The sequence below is a fragment of the Pararge aegeria genome, chromosome 17 (genome assembly GCF_905163445.1).
Source record: "Pararge aegeria chromosome 17, ilParAegt1.1, whole genome shotgun sequence".
Classification (NCBI taxonomy): domain Eukaryota; kingdom Metazoa; phylum Arthropoda; class Insecta; order Lepidoptera; family Nymphalidae; genus Pararge; species Pararge aegeria.
In genome coordinates, this window is record NC_053196.1 from 15671731 (window position 1) to 15689855 (window position 18125).

Genomic DNA, 18125 nt, shown 5'->3' on the forward strand with positions numbered 1-18125 from the left:
AAAAGTGCGTAGTTTCTGTAAAAAATCATAACCAATTACCTGTAGAATTTGAAAATCTGACTTAAAGTATTTGATAGTAAACTCAATGAATGGCTCTTAGATAAATGTTACAACGCTTTAAATGAACATTTGACGTGAACAGTCACGTCTTTTTTTTAAATTGTTTTGATAATATAATTGTTTAAATTTTTATTTCTGTGACTTGTTATATTATTTGCACACTATTAATTTAGTTCAATTTTATGATCTACCTATTTATGAAAAATTGTAATATCCCTATTATACTGACTTTCTGGCAATTAAAAATGACATTTATTTATTTATTGCACCGTTGAAGCAAATGATATTCTAATTACACAAAACGCACATACGAGTAGCTTAGAAAAGTAACAGATGTGTGCTGGGATTCAAGCTCGGCCCCCCGAAAGTAAAGCCGAAGTTCTGACCACTGGGCTATCACCGCTATACCAATAATAACTGATACATAATTATGTATAGCTGTGGCTCTAATACTTTTTTAAATATTTATGGTATGCCACGATCTGGGCTCGGACATGGTTTTGGTTATCAACCGGTTTATTTTAATGTTCTGTGTATTGCCAGTTTAACGATTGAGCGAACCGAAATGCTATTGAGCGAGCGATTTCTTAACGTTTATTAAACCTAAAGTCACCGGATATTGCAAGAAGCGCTAGTCCCTTTGTCAAATGCCTACAATAGTTCGTGGCGCGTGCGAGTCCTACTTTGCTACAAAGAACAAAAATGATATAAATTATGCATCTTTTTAAATAGATTTGTGTCGATTTTTATTAATCAAGATCTTTAAATAGAAAAAGGTTTATTTTAGGCATAAAATTACTTAGGCTACCTACGATTAGATTCCTTTGGGGATTACGCATTTTGTACTAAAGCAGTTTGCGTCACTGTTGTTATAGGACCTAGTTGTTGTTTAAACAGAATACTCTAAAGCTTTTTTAGAACATATTTTTCGACTGAAAATCGAAAGTTAAAATATACACCTGCAGTTGGCGGCTTTTTGTTCCAAATCCGCAACGGGAATTTTTCCCGTTTTGCTTTTCGGTCCCATTTCTGTTTGTCACAAAGGTAGGTAATAAACCCGAATGGCCGTACACGCGGAGTGTGTTTCACTTTTGTGTTTTTTGTGTCACGTCATATCTGGTTGTGTAATAAAAATCGGTAAACATAAAACTCTTGTTTGGTGAAAAACGGTGACTATATCAAGTTCCGAGTAGGCACATACAGGTATAAAGCAGGTGATATTTTAATTGCTTAAAACGTGCATAACTGAAGAGAAGTTAAAGGTCCGTGCCTGGGATTCGAACTCGGCCCCCGAAATATAGCCAAAGTCCTAACCACTAGACTACCACCACTTCAACCCCTTTTTATTTTTCTCGTGGGGAAATCCTCATGGATACCACTACACCACGGGGAGGTGCAGTGGTTCTGCCGGACTCTTACCGACTAAAACTCCACGGTGTTCCAACTCATTGCCTGGTAACTGCGTCATGGGAATGCTTTCGCACACAACCGCAACCCAGCCAGCAACCACCGCTTCGACCCAGATCCAACCCTAACCTAACCTAGGTCTTATAATAATTAAAAAACTAAGCGACCACTGCTTGCCTGGAAGTAATTATTATACTTATACTTTAATATAGTTCAACGGGTACATACCACGATAATATTTTAGGACTCGTCGATATTTCGACCCAGTTGCATGGATTGTCCGAAATATTATTTTACCAAATGAAATCTTTGAGATCCTTGAGATGTCTCTCAATCAAAGTTTATATAAAACTTACAGGAAAATCCTATTATAATATTAAGGATTACTTGAACGATAAAAAAGCTTGGGTGTGAATTGCTCTAGCTTAATATAAATAAACTGTGAGATGGTGAAAACAAAAAAAAAAATTGCCCGGCTAAGTTTGTTGTGGGCTCTTCTTAGACCAGGGCGCGTTTGGCACCCTCGCAGCTTTAGGTTTAAGTTGGCGAAGTTATCACCATCCCCTTACAATTATGTAAACATGTATGTATGAACGCTTCATAAGTGCCTGTGCTTACGTGAATAAAGAAATTTTGAATTGACTATATTCAAGCAATGTTGATTAACCACAAAAATTTTAGTTTAAAATCTTTGTTTCAATCATGGAATTTAGGTAGTAATTTCATCAAATAAATACCGTCTTACGTTTTAGCCAAGCGATAACAGAATAAGCATTCTATTTTCTATTATTTGTTTATCAAAACGGGAACGTGGAGTGAAATGTTTATTCGATGCTCGCGAACCCATAAAATTATAATAAAATAGTACAAGATATAGTTCTTTAATACGAATAGTAAATTATGAAACTATTTGTTCACCTAAAATATATACTTACCTCAAGTTGTAAGACAAAAGGTTTAACCTCGTATATGATTTATTATTATTACAAAACAAATATTTCTTGCTTAACTGTAGTAGTTGGCTTACATGATTATGTTTAAATAAATATTCCAAGGCAAGGAAACAAAGTTTACCTAACTGACTAAAAGTCGGATATGAAATATCCTAATGCCTACTTTAATATAAAAAGAGACAGACTCGTATTTTTTATTAAAGTGGAGTGTAAGGGTGAAAACTATATACACGCAACTTTGTCCACATATAAGTCAACCTTAAGAGAGAGACATATGTTGTCGCGGACTTTATTTAGAAGGGGAACAACTTAAAATAATGTATGACAACTTTGTCATACATTATTTTATCGAAATTGTAACCGTTTACGCGCCGCAGGCAGCGGAAGCTCTCAAAAGGAAACAAAATCCCGATTTAAAAAAAAACTTTTTTAGTGTTATGCTCCTATTAGTCTTAGCGTTATGATATATAGACTCTAGCCTTCCTCGGTAAATTGGCTGTCCAACACTAAAGGAACTTTTCAAATGAGAACAGTAGTTCCTGAGATTATAGCGTTCAATTAAACCAACAGACATACAAACAAACCAACAAACTCAGCTTTAAATAATAATCTTATATTAGTAATAAAATTATTATAAGATTATAAATATGCTCTTAAGTATTTTATCTCAGATTAGGTATATTATATATTTATATTAGGTATATTATTTTTTATTTATACTCTTTATTTGTACACCACTCAGAAAAAAGAGACAAAAAAAAAACAAACACATGAAGAATGAAGCAGGATACAAAAGGCGGCCTTATCGCTAAGTAGCGATCTCTGCCAGGCAACCTTAGGATTAGGAAAACTAAAAAGAAAACAAATAGGTGGGGTACGCTATTTAGTACATACATACGAATATCTACATACTAATACATAAACCAGACTTCACAAATAAAAAAAAAATACTATTGATAAATATAAAAAATAAATATACTAATACATATTTTAATATAAGTACCATAAATACTTATATATATATTACATTTGTAGAAGTTACAACTAGATTCAAGAAAGAAAAATATTACCGTAAATATCTACAGGCCTGTATTGTAGCTGTGGCTTGAGGTAAGCAAACATTTAGTTTAAATACCATTACCTTAAGTCGCTAATCATTAAACAGTTATGTATTATTTTAATAGCATTAAAAGAAAAAATAAAAATAAATAGAATTAAAATTTCCTTGTAATAATTGTTTTTGAAGCTTTGTTAGCCCAGTGGGTATTGCTCAGTGGGTATGGGTCGACTTTCGGGGGACTGAGTTCGAATCCCAACACGCACTTCTAGCTTATGTGCGTTTGAAGTTTAAAGCATGTCACTTGCTTCAACGGTGAGGAAACCTTGCTTGCCTGAGAGTTCTACATAATGTTCTCAAGCTTGTGAAATCCACCAATCCGCACTGCGCCAGCGTGGTGGACTACGGCCTTATCCCTTCTCATTTTGGGCGGAGACCTGTGCCCTGTAGTGGACCGGTATCGGACTAACTAAAATGTTAGAAATTTTCCTTAAACTTACGAACCAACCAATAATGTGATTTCGATTCTTCCGTTAACAATAACTATTCTATGTTAGTAATAGGAGCTGAGACTTATGTAAATTATCTTTCAAACTTCCAAAGACGAGCACCCATCAATGCAGTTGCAATTGAGTCAACGTTGCTTACCCAGCGCTATGAACTGATACTAAAATCCATACAAAGTATTTTAAATTATTATCAGCATAGATAATCCAAAACGGGAGTATGTTCTCGGGACGGGCATTTACGATTAGCAATGTTTGGATATTTCATTCGCTCAAACTTTAGTCGTTTGTTTAAATATGTTAAAATATTATCTGTACTTAATATCATAGGTTTGTATATTTGACATTTATACTACGATAGAAAAAAACTTTATGTTTGCCATCTGATTTATTGACTTAGGTGATGGCTATGTAGCAGTACGTTGCGTTCCTTAATTTACGCGAGAAAAGCCGCAGGGCACATTTAGAGAAAAATATGATAATATGAACAAAAAAAACTACACTGTGGCATGAACCATAGACAAGTTGGGTTATGAGAATTATCTTGTGAAAATCGATTGGTGAAAGGTAAGGTATGCCTAGGAAACTTCTTTCATTGGTTGTCTGGCAGAGATCGCTTTTAAGCGATAAGGCCGCCCATTGTACCTGTGTTTTATTGTGTTGTTTTGTTTATAATTTAATTTCTGTTAGGTGTAATAAAGTGTATTTTCATTCATAGGCGTAACTTACTTAAGCATTGCCTTGTCTGTTGTTAGTGAAAACGGGCATTACACTTTACACATTAAGGTCACCAGCTCTTACCGCAAATAAAGCAAGAAAGTCCTTGGGAAACTTGGTAGGTACAAGTTTCTTACAAAATAAACAAGGAGTTGGGGTATTAAGTGAATGGAATTATATTAGCGGGACACAATAACTATACCCGTATTTCCAGTGTACTTGCGTCACAATAATTTGACAAATATGACGGTAACATGTTGTTTTGTCCAATTTCTGAAAGACAGCGTTTTATACATAATGCGACTTCATCAGTTAATAGAATTTTGGACCTTTGGCACTACCGGCTTGCACTACTGGTAGTGTATTTTTTACTATACCCATTACACTACCAATAAATAATGCCTTTAAAATATTATTATTTAAATAATATAAATTAGCACGTTAGAAACAACATTTTATATCAAGTACAAGATGTTATTGTTTATATCTTGACCAATGAACGGAAAATCTCAAATAGTTAAGCTTTCAGTGACAAAGCTCGTCCGGGAAAGTACAACCACCTATGCCTATTTTGTGCTGCCCTGCTTGGTGGCGGAAAAAAACAGACTAGACTATAACACTGTAATAAGTTTTATTTAAGGTCTGAAGGGCGTGGTTGCCGGTAGGTGATAGGTATCCACTTACCATCAAGTGGACGATCTGCTTTGTCTGTCAATTATATCTATATGAAAATTAAGCCTAATTTGCTGTACTCCGCGAAAAGCAGGAGAATCTGTATGGTGTATTTCATAACTTCTTCAATCGTCATACTCCACACCAAACAGATCTTCGGCAATGTATCCTCGGTGCACGTTCTGCTCCGAAACTCAGGAGACGTTGGTGTGGAGTAAAAAAATTGAAGAAATTATAAACTACACTATACAGCTTCTCCTGCTTTTCGCTGAGTATAGCAAATTAAGCTAAATTTTCATAATATGTCATGGAATTCCACAAAGTAAACCCTGCTTCTATCCAATATTTATAACTTTAACAAGATTAAAAAAAGACATTAAAAGTATTTGTCATCTAGTTATTTTATCCCGAAATTTAAAAAGTGCATGAATTATCTAAATCCAAAGTTGTAACGAAATTTTGGAGTTGAAGAGTTCTAATTCATTAATTTTTACAATATTAAATGTGGATAGTCATCTCATCCACGATTTCAATACCGCCGCGGTTTTCTTTAGACTTGTACCATACAAAGAGAAATGGACCGTCATAAAATACTATGACTGATGATCTGGCTTCCTGTCCGCGAAACCTGATTTTTGCGAAACTGAAAAATGCTCCAAATGGAAATTGAATCATTTTTCTTTTACATCTAGCAGCATGATAAATATTTATAGATTACTGGCGATTTTTATTCGGTGTAATCTTTTTGAATCCATTATTTTAACGCGTTAATAGTGACGTTGTTTTTATTTATTTATTTATTGTTATTAGGTACACAAAACAGGTAATAACTAAAAGTAGATCTAAATATAAGTAATAACATATTGTTAGAAGGGACGTAAACAATAAAAACCAGCTGATTGCGATGATGACGTAGGGAGCTTGTTAAAATTTAAATTCTTATATTAACTCTAATAAACCTACTTTATAAGAACATTTTTTATTTTGGAGTGACAGATTTTTTAGCATAGTAAAACCCAATTCTTAGTTATTCTTGATTAAAATTAAACCCAGGTCTCCTCGATTCGTGGGTTTGATTACAATAGTTGAAGGGTTCCATCGATTTTTCTAGGATCCGCCCAATAGATCTACAGCAAATTAAAATGGGACAACGTATGATGTATGACATCCAATACAAAAAAAGAATCATCCAAATCGATTTATAATTGGCGATATAATCACATAACAGACGCTATCCATATATTTTGCAAAAAAAAAGTCGTTAAAATATTGCATTTATTTTATTAACGTGTTTTGAAAAACTATTTTTATTTTTATTCGAAGTGAGATTGGTATCTATTTTGAATAAATATAACTGCATATTTTAGCGATTCGCCAAAACAGGTGAAACGCCGAATTCAAAATGATGACATCACTTCTATATAAACAACGTTTTGTACCGCTTGAACTTTGAAAATCTCTGCGTATATCACGGATTTTATGACTTCAAACTATCAGTTGTTAAGTTTTTTGTTATCGATACCAAAATAAAATAATCTGTAGCTGTGGAATGAGGACTTTCTATAGTTCTTATTTGCTGATGACGTCGCGAGTACATGACACCCAGCGATAGTACATGATATGAAATTGAAATTTGATATTTATTTATTTATTTGCCCACAAAATCGCTTACAATTATAATACAAAAATACATCTTACAAAAAGCATGTGGACAAAGAGGGTTCCACCTCAGCATGAAGCCGCAGCGAGCTGCAGCGCTGGTTTTCCGGGGGACCCTGTGTGCTCACAGACGTGTTTGCGACTGCATCATCCATGCCACAGTATACTATACATAATAAAAATAAAATTAAAAATAAAACACGGTGCGGAATATAAAATTTACAGATCTAAACCAAGAAGCCTACCACAAAGTCAGGCAGTGTCCATGGTAACGCTAGATACTTCGTCTGTACATACGCCAGAAACAAATTACAGCCCTGCTACTATAGTGTTTGTATCACTCATGCGGGGAAAGTAGTATCTTGACGCTCGCTGTTGCGGTTGAAAAAGAACCGTTTGCCCATTTTAAAATTTGAGTGCGACAAGAATAATGTGAACAAATTTTACAATGGGCAAACTGTTCTTTTTCAACCGCAACAGCGAGCGTCAAGATACTTTCCCCGCATGAGTAATACAAAATAGTATGTGCAACAAGTGCGACATCGATTACCCACTCAAGTGAGTGACCGCACTCGCTTCTCTCGTGCGTTCAACTTCGCTTTCGTGGGCAATCGACAACTTGTCGCACTAGTTGCACAATATACTATTTTCACACACAAACGCATACGGAAAAATATCGCGTTTAATATTTTTTTAATAAGATATAATTTGAAATTTTCAACCCCAAACCCTTCTCATTGTGGGAGGAGAACCGTGGCCTGTAGTGGCCGGCAATGGGTTGATATGATGACGATTAAGATATTTTTTGGATACAGTTCATAATTCCATCCAATATAGTGCAATTATTGAACATTCCTTTGTTGCAGGTGATATCAGCCATGTCGGTGTTCTTCATCTGCATATCGGTGCTGTGCTTCTGTTTGAAGACGCATCCAGACCTGCGGGTCCTGGAGCCTTTACTGGCCTACTCGGAGAACACCACGGCAATAGTGGCGAGACCCTGGGAGGATAACGGACAGCCGCATATAGCCTTCTTTTACATTGAGCTGGTCTGCAATGTGTGGTTCACATTTGAGCTGCTTGTGAGATCAGTGGTGAGTTACCATTTTTTTTTTATAAATATTGTGAGACGGACATTTTTCACGTCAAAATTGGCACTATTAGGAATATAAATAAATAAATAAATATTAAATATACTACGACAAAACACAAATCGCCATATAGCCCCAAAGTAAGCGTAGCTTGTGTTATGGGTACTAAGATGCCTGATGAATATTTTTATGAATAATATACATAAATATTTTTTTTAAATTTAATATGCATATAAAAATTTTCGGAACCGACAGGATTTGAACCTGCGACTCTCGGGCAATCGCGGCCTGAGCGGTTTCACCAATTAAGCTACGGCTCTCCTACCGTCGCTGCCGAAAATTAGTATATGCCTTTCACATCAGTCTTATAGCGACTATAGCGTCATCTAGTAGGAAACTTTGCAGTTTCGATCTACTTTTTCAAAGGTCGTACAATGACGTTTAGTAACCGATCAGGGGTATGGTTTTTGTTGATCCACTGACCATAGTAAACTGCATCATCATGAACCATTAGGTAAGATTGCAGACTATTGCTAACCTGTAGTGGAATCAATTTAAAAAAAAAACAAAGTGTGTTAATTATGCTCGGTTTGTCTATTGCCTCGATCTTGATGGGATTTGGCACATACACTGTTTGAATTCTGAGAGATGGACATATGGAGATGGACATATGGAGATGCACTTATGGAGATAGACATATGGAGATGGACATATGGTACTAACCTATTACTACCCCCGTGAACTAAATGTTGCACCGTAAAGTATTATTGGCCACATTTTTTGGCCTCTTAAAGCTGCTATTGCAGCTTAACAAAGATACTTATATGTATTTACTAGTTGTTTTTTTTGGTCATAGTGAGTACTTTAATCGAGTACTACATCATTTTTGTACATGTGTTTGTATCATCAATAACTGTCTCAGGGCACGCCAATGCGACTTTATTGCAATTATCTTAAGGATCAATTATAATCTACTATGTTACTTCCAGATAATTTTATTTTGTATTGGTAATTAAATTGTTGAAATTGGTCCTGTAGTTTTGGAGCCCATTTTGTGAAAACAACGAAAATATCATTCCTGTTTATACTATTAGATTTATACTATTAGTAAAGAAAGAAGTACTTGAGACCCGTTCCTGAGGGATTTAAAACAAAAACCTTCGGCACCTATTTACTGTTACATTACGTACCGGTAGCTGTCTACCGGGAAAACTTAGAATATACCTCTTTATACCAGAAAAACAAACGGATTCCGTGAGGTCTTAAAATAACAGACGCGGATGAAGCCGCGGACGCAATCTATTATTTTATTGTTGTATTGACTACACGTCAACAATAATGCCTCAGCGAACAAACGGAATTGAATGAATTTGGTCTACAGATACGATGAAATGCCGCGGGAGTTTGACCTCGGAATCCAATTACTTTGAATAAATTAATTTACAATTAATTGTAAAATCCTCTAAATTTTAAAGAAACGTTTAATTGGCGCAGTGGGCAGCGACCCTGCTTTCTGAGTCCAAGGTTCGATTCCCACAACTGGGTTATGTTTGTGTGATGAAAATGAATGTTTTTCAGTGTCTGGGTGATTATCTGTATATTAAAAGTATTTATGTTTATTTTTCATAAAAATATTTCCTCCTATCTTAGTAACCATTACAATAGCTACGCTTACTTTAGGGCTAGATGGCGATGTGTGTATTGTCGATATATATTTATAAAAAAAACTTAGGTATTTCATCGTCATCATATTGACATCATCATCATCGATGGACATTCAAAAGATATATAAGGAGAAATTCTGCTGCTGATTCTCTGAGGCTGAGTTTTTAATAGCATACTTTGACTTTGCTTTAGAAGAAGTAAAGCTTTTTGTGACAGAGCTCGCCCGGGGAACTACTACAGCCATGCATTTTTCTGCCATCAAGCAGCATTGTTGCAATGATTTCGGTTTGAACGGAGTAGTTGACGATGTTAACATGTCCCGCAACTTGCGGTATCTTAATGTGCCTGTAGCACATTAAGATACCGCAACTTGCGGGACATGTTGCTGGACTTGTTCCGAGCATGCCCTGTGTTGCTCTGTTTGTAGGCGATGGATTTCCACATGCGATCATGTGGGCCATCTGCTTGGTACGTCGAGTATTGTTAATGCCATTTATTTTAACTCGTGTTACTGTATATGTATATGACATGTGAGTAATATTAGTGTTATGTTCGTTTAAACAATAATCCTACTACCTTACTGTATAATATAATATTACGAATGTGAAAGTGTGGATTTTTGTAACTCAATCACGTCAAAACGGCTGAACTGATTTGGATGAATTTTGGCGTGCTTTTAGCCTTCGACATAGAACATAGGCTACCTTTTATCCCGATTCCTTAAGTAGTTCCCGAGAGTAAATTGAAATATATACAAATTGTTTACGAGCTATGCCGCGGGCAGACAGCGTTGAAATTTGTTGCATGCATGCTATGGAAAAGGACATGTTCTTTCTATACCGATCTCTCGAATAGTTCCTGTGGTAGCGAAGCTTTAGACCTAATTCTGAGGTCCACGCGGGCAAAATCGCGGGCAAAAGCGCTACTTTTAATTTGTTGAAGATAAGTACATTGCGGAACGCATAGAAAGTGTGCAAGTATCTAGCCGACTCGTTGGCTGAAACTGCACTTAATGCTGCGGAATAATTGACGCGAGCACACACGAAACAGAATTCGCTAAAAAATCGTTACTTTTCATCCACGTATCTACTATCTAAACCTACAAATATTACTATAGTAAATACTAATTTTATAAAGAGGAAAGCTTCTTTTGTTTCTTTGTAAAGTCTTATGTGTCTGCAATTAAACCGGCAACCATGCCCTTCAGGCCGGTAAACAGAATTGCAACATAAGCAGCAGAAATAAGCATGGCGACGAAGCCGACCGAAGTCTACGCAATTTATTCATCTACTTAACGTATGAAGAGGATATTTATACGATGTTTATTTTTGTGGAGTTTAGCTGAGCATAACAACCACAAAAGTTACGTCATTCTCTTTAAACAGGCCTTTTAAACGTACACACTTTATTCCCGTATGTTTACAGTTTCCCCCTAAGCACGTAAACAATGCTCCGCAATAGAAAACCTTTGTCGAAGGCGTAACAAGTTTTAGCAAATATTGGATCCAATGCTTTGGCAAACTGCCAGGATATAAACTTGAGTGCTCAAGCCAGTTATCAAGCCACGCTAACACCTGATCCATCGATAAGTGTCTTCACACCATTTATATTTTTAAAGACCTTTTTCGATACGTTAACACCTTATTGTGAGTGCGAAAGACGTGTTGCGGCCGCGGTATCTATAACTTCGAGATTTTGAGTATTGCCTCTAAACTACCACGTTGGCATATTGGACTACCGATTAGTGCAAAAGTGTGTTTGTTACATATTTGTGCAATGTAAATGAAAGCCGAAATAATTCTTCACAGCCCTCTGAGACTTATCTGTAAAACCGAAAACCTAATAGTTTTTGAGTAAACCACTGCCATAGTTTTTACTGAAAGAAAACAGATACAGCCCTAATATCACATGCACAATTAAAATCATGTGACTCCTGGCAATTAATTACGTACGCGTCGCGTAGCGTAGGCACTATGCGCGTGTCAGTCTTTTATCTTCAATAGTGTTGTCATAAGTAAACACTTAGAATGCTTTTAATTCGTTTATATGAAAAAATAAATATGCTTCTTTTCATTTCATATTTTACAGGGTGATTCCTTTTGAAATATACTTATGCATACTCTCTCTACACGTTATTAATGTATAAGAAAACCACCAGAATAGATTGGAGGGTAGTCTTGAATAAATAAAAAAAAGTGTGTGCGTGTAACCTTTACGCGCGATTGAAGTAAAACTTTTATTATTATTTATTGATGAAGAGAAAAATGTTCCTGGGACTCAGCCAATTCATTTAATATTCACTATTACATTTTATATTCTATTTAAAATGCATTAATATCACTTTCCATAAATATTTTCATTTTTTAAATAGTAATAAAATTGAGAGTAGAAAAATGAAGGTTAGATCAGCACATGTCAACACAACCTTGTCATTGAATATTATTTATAAGAAAAGTAATAAATAAACAAGTATATTTAGAGGTTGTCAAAAAAACTTTGCAAATTAAAATATTTTATTTAAAACTGTTGAATTTTTGTTCACTTTGCTATTCACAAGTGATCCGTTTAAAGATATAGGAAATAAATAATCCTTATTGATTATGATATTTGCCACTAGCTTTCGTATAAGTCAAGAAGCGTGGAGTATATTACATATGCTTACGATCAATCTAAATTATTATTTTTAGCGGAAACTACACAGACGTCTGACGTAAGCGTGACTTCCGTCAGAAAAAAATCTAAGTTACTCCCTAGTCGCGCCTAAAGAATTTTAATTTCAATAAATTATAAAATCTATGAAGTTAGAACGAAAATACAACATACCAAATTCAGCTTTCAAGGACATTAGGGAATATTCTAAGAATTTTGATGATCATCATTGAGTGTCGAGTAAAGACCAGACTATATAACAGTCAATGCAACATTCGGTTGAGATGATTACAATGTATATTTACAACGTACCGACTAACTCAGTTTAGGTGGGGTCCAATCTAATCATTTGAAATTCAATACGATCGCTTTTATACGGTAAAACAAATTCGGGCTCGGTCCCGTTCCCCAATTTATTCGAATAATCATTCATTCACTAACTGAATTTCGTTTTGTGAACCACTCATTAATTAATCAATATTTTAAATCGGTTGCATTTCAATTTATTCATTTATTGTAATTAAAATTGAGATGCGATGACCCAATTTATACAAAAATAGGAAATCAATGTTCAAACTAATACTATTATTATAAGAGCCCAATTTGATCTGTTTGTTTGTATATATAATATTTATTATATCGTACCTTTCGATCGATCGATTTCTTAAGTTGCCATTACAATTATCAGTTAAAGGTGTATACAGCATTAGCGTTGTTATCTCCGATCACAATTTAAAAAATTTAAAAGAAAATTAAATAGTAAATTTAATTAATAAATAATTTTAAGAAATTTTTCATTTTGTTATGGATGGCCATATTATAATTGATAAGGCTTAAAACAAGATAAGGTGGTTTTCAAATAGATGCTTTTCACACGAATGTCCAAAATAGGTAAAAACGTATGTATTTTCTTTTTAATTCCAACATTACTTCTAAATGCCTGAAAAGATTGGGTTGCTTAAAAATTCAAATTCAAAATTCAAAAATTTCTTTATTCATGTAGGCCTATCACAGGCACTTATGAAGCGTTCATACATATTTGTTTAGATAATTGTAACGGGATGGTGATAACTTCGTTCGCCAACTTAAATCTAAAGCTACGAGGGTTCCAAACGCGCCCTGGTCTAAGAAGAGCCCACAACAAACTTAGCCAGGTAAATTTATTTTTTTGTTATCACCATCTTCCAGTAAATTTAAATTAAGCTATGAAGCTAGAGCAATTCACACCCAAGCTTTTTTTATCGTTTAAATAATCCTTAATATTATAATAGGATTTTTCTCTTACTTACTTACTTTAATAATTCCGAAATACTTCAATATGGTTCAATATTGTTCAATATCAAAAAAAAATTCTATATGGCTGTTTGTCGAGCATTTATCGCCAAATTGATGTAACCGACAAAACAAACAAGCACAAAAATAATTATTAAAAAAGATTAAAATGAACATTCATATGTACATTTTTATTTGTCAGTTACGCTTATTCGGCATATCGGTGTGCCCTGTGGTAACGGCAATTCAGAATATTGTCACCACCCCTCTATCTTCCAGCACGGCTAGCATGCTAGCTAGCTAGATAATTTAGCAGCTAGTGTCATCCTTCTGAAGCACGGGGAAAGGGAATAGGAGAAGTTTACCCCCGTTTAATATGACATATATATTATTTGGATATTATTTCCACGTATGCACCAGTGCTCTGAGAGTTGATAAAGCTGTGGGAGAAGATACATTTTTATCCTTTCCCCGGGGATACAATTGTCTCCTGCCCATGCTAGCCGTGCTGCAGGACTAGCACGGGTGGGAGATAAAAGTTATATCCCCCGATTATATCCTCTGACAAGGGATATACTTAACGTGCCCACCTGGTAAATCACTGGAACATGGAATAGGAGAAGTTTACCCCCGTTTATAAATACACATATGTTATTTCCAATTGTGCGCCAGTGCTCTGAGAGTTCATAAAGCTGTGGGTGAAGATAAATTTATAGCCTTTCCCCGGGGATATAATTGTCTCCTGCCCATGCTAGCCCTACTGGGGGTGTCGTACGAGGCGACCAAGGGAATGTAACGGATAACGGACAGCAGCGTCCTCTGTGCTCCTACTACCGTCTACTGTGATCACCAAACCTTCGCCAGAGTGGTGATAACAGGCAATACCCATTGGGAGACGCTTTTAGTCCAGCAGTTCACTGTTATAGCCTATATTGATATACGTGGCGCTTGTATGGTACTGTGGCGAAACCCTGCGCGGTAGGTATTCGGGAGCATTCGCGGTCGCTCGAGTCTGTTCGGCTGTCGGGATTCCCCAGTGGGTTCGGGACTCTGTCGTAGGTAGCACGCGCGTACGCATCACGGTAACTCGCACACCACGCCGCGCCGTTAAGTTTAGATTATTTATTTGTTTTGACATTTAATTTTGTAACTTACGTAAGAACCAATTATAACGTTACTTCATACATGTGGGTTTCATTACTACCGAACCCCTACAGTACCATTGTCAAATGGAAAAATTCGTACAGCGTGCCAAGTGCAGATAACCTTTGCGGGGATGAGTATATCTATCCCTATCCCTACTAATATCATAAATGTCTACGTAAGATTGTTTATTACGCTTTCACGCAAAAACTACTTAACCGATCCTCATGAAACTCTGTACACATATTCTTGAAAGTGTTAGAAGTAATATAGGATATTTTTTATCCCGTCATTAAGCTCGGTTCCTTTGGGTGAGGGGATGAAAGTGTTTGACTATTTTAAACCATAACTCCGACAAATTATAGCCGATTTAAATAATTATTTTTGTACTATACAGGTTGTAATATGTGTTTAATTTTGCCCAAACTTTGGTTGGAGATAGAGGACAGAACTCCTCAGCGGACAGCAGCAAACCCCTCATTTAAGGCTTAGCGATACTGAATACTTAAAAATTTTAGATCTACAACTAAATTTAATGCCACATAAAAAAACAAAATCAAACGCAGACGAAGTCGCGGGCAACAGCTAGTATTCTATAATATGATACCGAAATTAGTATTACATTTACCATAAGATAAGCCGTCAAAATTTGGCCGTCGGTTTTCTTAAATTATTTCTAGGTACAGAATTAAGACTAGGTATCTCTTTAGAAATTATCATCTTTTAAGATTTCATTAAACCATTATCTTGTTATCTCGGCCAGTGGGTAATTAATTAGTGAAATTTTGATTTATCTCTAAACAAATTTAGAAATTGACCTTTAGGTGCCCTATATCGGTAGAAGAGCAGCTAGCGAGACCTATTTTCATTTTACACTGACCAAATATTAAATTACATTTCAGATTCACGCTGATATTTCTAATATAAAAGCAACTGAGGATATCTTTTTTTTATATTCCATTACAACTTAGCCCTAGACTGCAGTCTCACCTGCTGTTAAGTCATGATGCAGTATAAGATGATATGATTTATTTAAATATTATGTAGTATTAGTATGTAAAGTGCATGTAATGTGTATCAATGATTTACTATTAAATTGAATATTGCACTGTCCGGTTTTGCGTACCAAACATTCTTCATCAACTAAAGGTTGTCCGGAGGAGATCTCTGCAAGCGATAAGGCCGCCTTTGCTCTTATATATTTATTTACCTTTTGTTTTGTTCAATTTGTTGTTTTTCTGTATGAGCAATAAAGACTTTCTATCTAAGCTAGTAACGGGTTAACCTGTTAGACGTGTTTCAGTTATATTAAACCCATATCGCTAATCGGTTTCTACACGTCATCGCACCGGAACGCTAAATTTTCTAAGTCTTCGTCGACAGGGTGGTAACCAGCCAGCCAGTTACTTCAGAAATTATAAAATGGAATCCAGGACCTCCCACTTTAAATCAGAGCGACCTGTATCAATCTGTGGTTTTCAGATAGACAGAGGTCAGATAGGTAGAGGTCATCATTATGGTCATCGTCATTTCTTTTCTTTTATTTTTATAGACGGGCGTTTGACAGTTATTACACCTGATGACTAAGGTGCGCGCTTGCCTAGAAGATGCCTATTCACTCTTGATTTGAAGGTACTCATATTATAGGTACTGGGGAAATGGAAGCTGGAAGAGCATTCCAGATCATTGCGGTGCGAATCAGAAACGAAGATGCAAAGCGCTTCGTACGCGTTCATGGTATATCGGCGACGTAGGGATGCAGATCCTTACGGTACCTCGGGGTTTTATGGTAAAAAGGTAAGGGGGGAACTAGATCAAACAGTTCTTGAGCACACCATCTGCGTACCCAAAGACACCGGGTTTCAACAGATCATTAATGTTATCATCATCAGCCGCTAAAGGCACAACTGGACACAGGTAATCTCTCATACTCGAACGGAGAGCTTATTGGTAACTTAAAAAAAAAAAATCGTCACCTTTTCTCTACATTTACTTTATCCCGTTTCAGTCAGAAATAAGCTAAGTTAAGCTGTGAAAATGGAGCAATTCTGTTTGTGGATTTTATGCGCATCGGTCGCTGCATGTCACAGGTGTGAAAATCCTTCTATTAAACTTTCAAAAGACTCACCTTCAAAGACTAAAAGGCCTCTTAAATAAAAAGGGCTCGTTAAAGTTAACTGAAGGATGCAATATATACATAAATGCAAATTTTAAAAATTGGACACCAGTCGGATCCGTTAACTCCACAATTATCCAAAGCTGTTTTTCTCAAATGAGAGAGACTATTTTAGAGCATAGATCCACCACGCGGCTCCATTGGAGGTCGGTGGGCTTGGCTTTAATCACTATTGTCACAGATAGTGATAATTACCTAAGTATATAGACACATATATAATAGGTGATAGCCCAGTATAAAGCGGTGATGGCCCTGCCCTACCCTACCCTACTTCGTCTTCACTCTCGGGGGGCCGAGTTCGAAACTCAGAACGCACCTCTAACTTTACTAATTGATGTGCGTTTTAAGCAATTTAAATATTCACGTTGAAGAAAACAGCGTGAGTAAACCCGCATGGCTGAGAGTTCTCTACAATGTTCTCATAAGTGTGTGGAGTCCGCCAATCCACACAGGGCCAGCATGGTGGACTACGTCCTTAGCCCCTTCCCATTATCGAAGGAGACACGTGCCTTGTAGTGGGCCGGTAATGGGTTAGTATGGTGATGATGATGATGATAGAGAAATGTTGAAAGTCAAAGCTCACTTTACATAGGTGTATGATCTATGGTAGCTAGGTGTCAGAACTTTGCTCTTAAAGTTGTCTATTATAAAAATAAAAAAAAAAAACATTTGTCACTGAAATTATTATATTATTCATTAAAAAATATTCTTCAGCTATCTTGGTACCCATAACATGCTACGCTTACTTTGGGGCTAGATGGCGAATTGTGTATTGTCGTATTATATTTATTTATTATTATTATTATATTTATTTTAGAATTATTTAATATTCAAAGTGGATACCAAAGGAGGCATAGCTAGTTACAGTAAATGCACTTAAAAGCCCATATAAATGTTTCAAACCCGTATTATAATTACATAATCTAGGTAAGCCCCTTTTTAAGACCCGATTATGAAATTAATGGGCTCTTAAATCTAATTAATCGTTTACTTAACTGTCCCTTAAAATTACGTTTTTGACGAATTTAATTACAATAGATTACTTTTAATTGATGTAAATTTTACCAAGCTTTCTTTAATTATAGTATTTAAAGGGAG

The 18125-nt window shown here is 35.7% G+C and overlaps 1 protein-coding gene across 1 annotated transcript in view; it reads left to right on the plus strand.

Annotated features, from left to right (window-relative positions):
• LOC120630795 (potassium voltage-gated channel protein Shaw-like) overlaps window positions 1-18125 on the plus strand; it is a 241637-nt gene that overhangs the window by 134291 nt on the left and 89221 nt on the right. The window contains exon 5 of the mRNA XM_039900074.1: window positions 7898-8125. Coding sequence (XP_039756008.1) covers window positions 7898-8125 — 228 coding nt within the window. The remainder of the gene's footprint in view (window positions 1-7897; window positions 8126-18125) is intronic.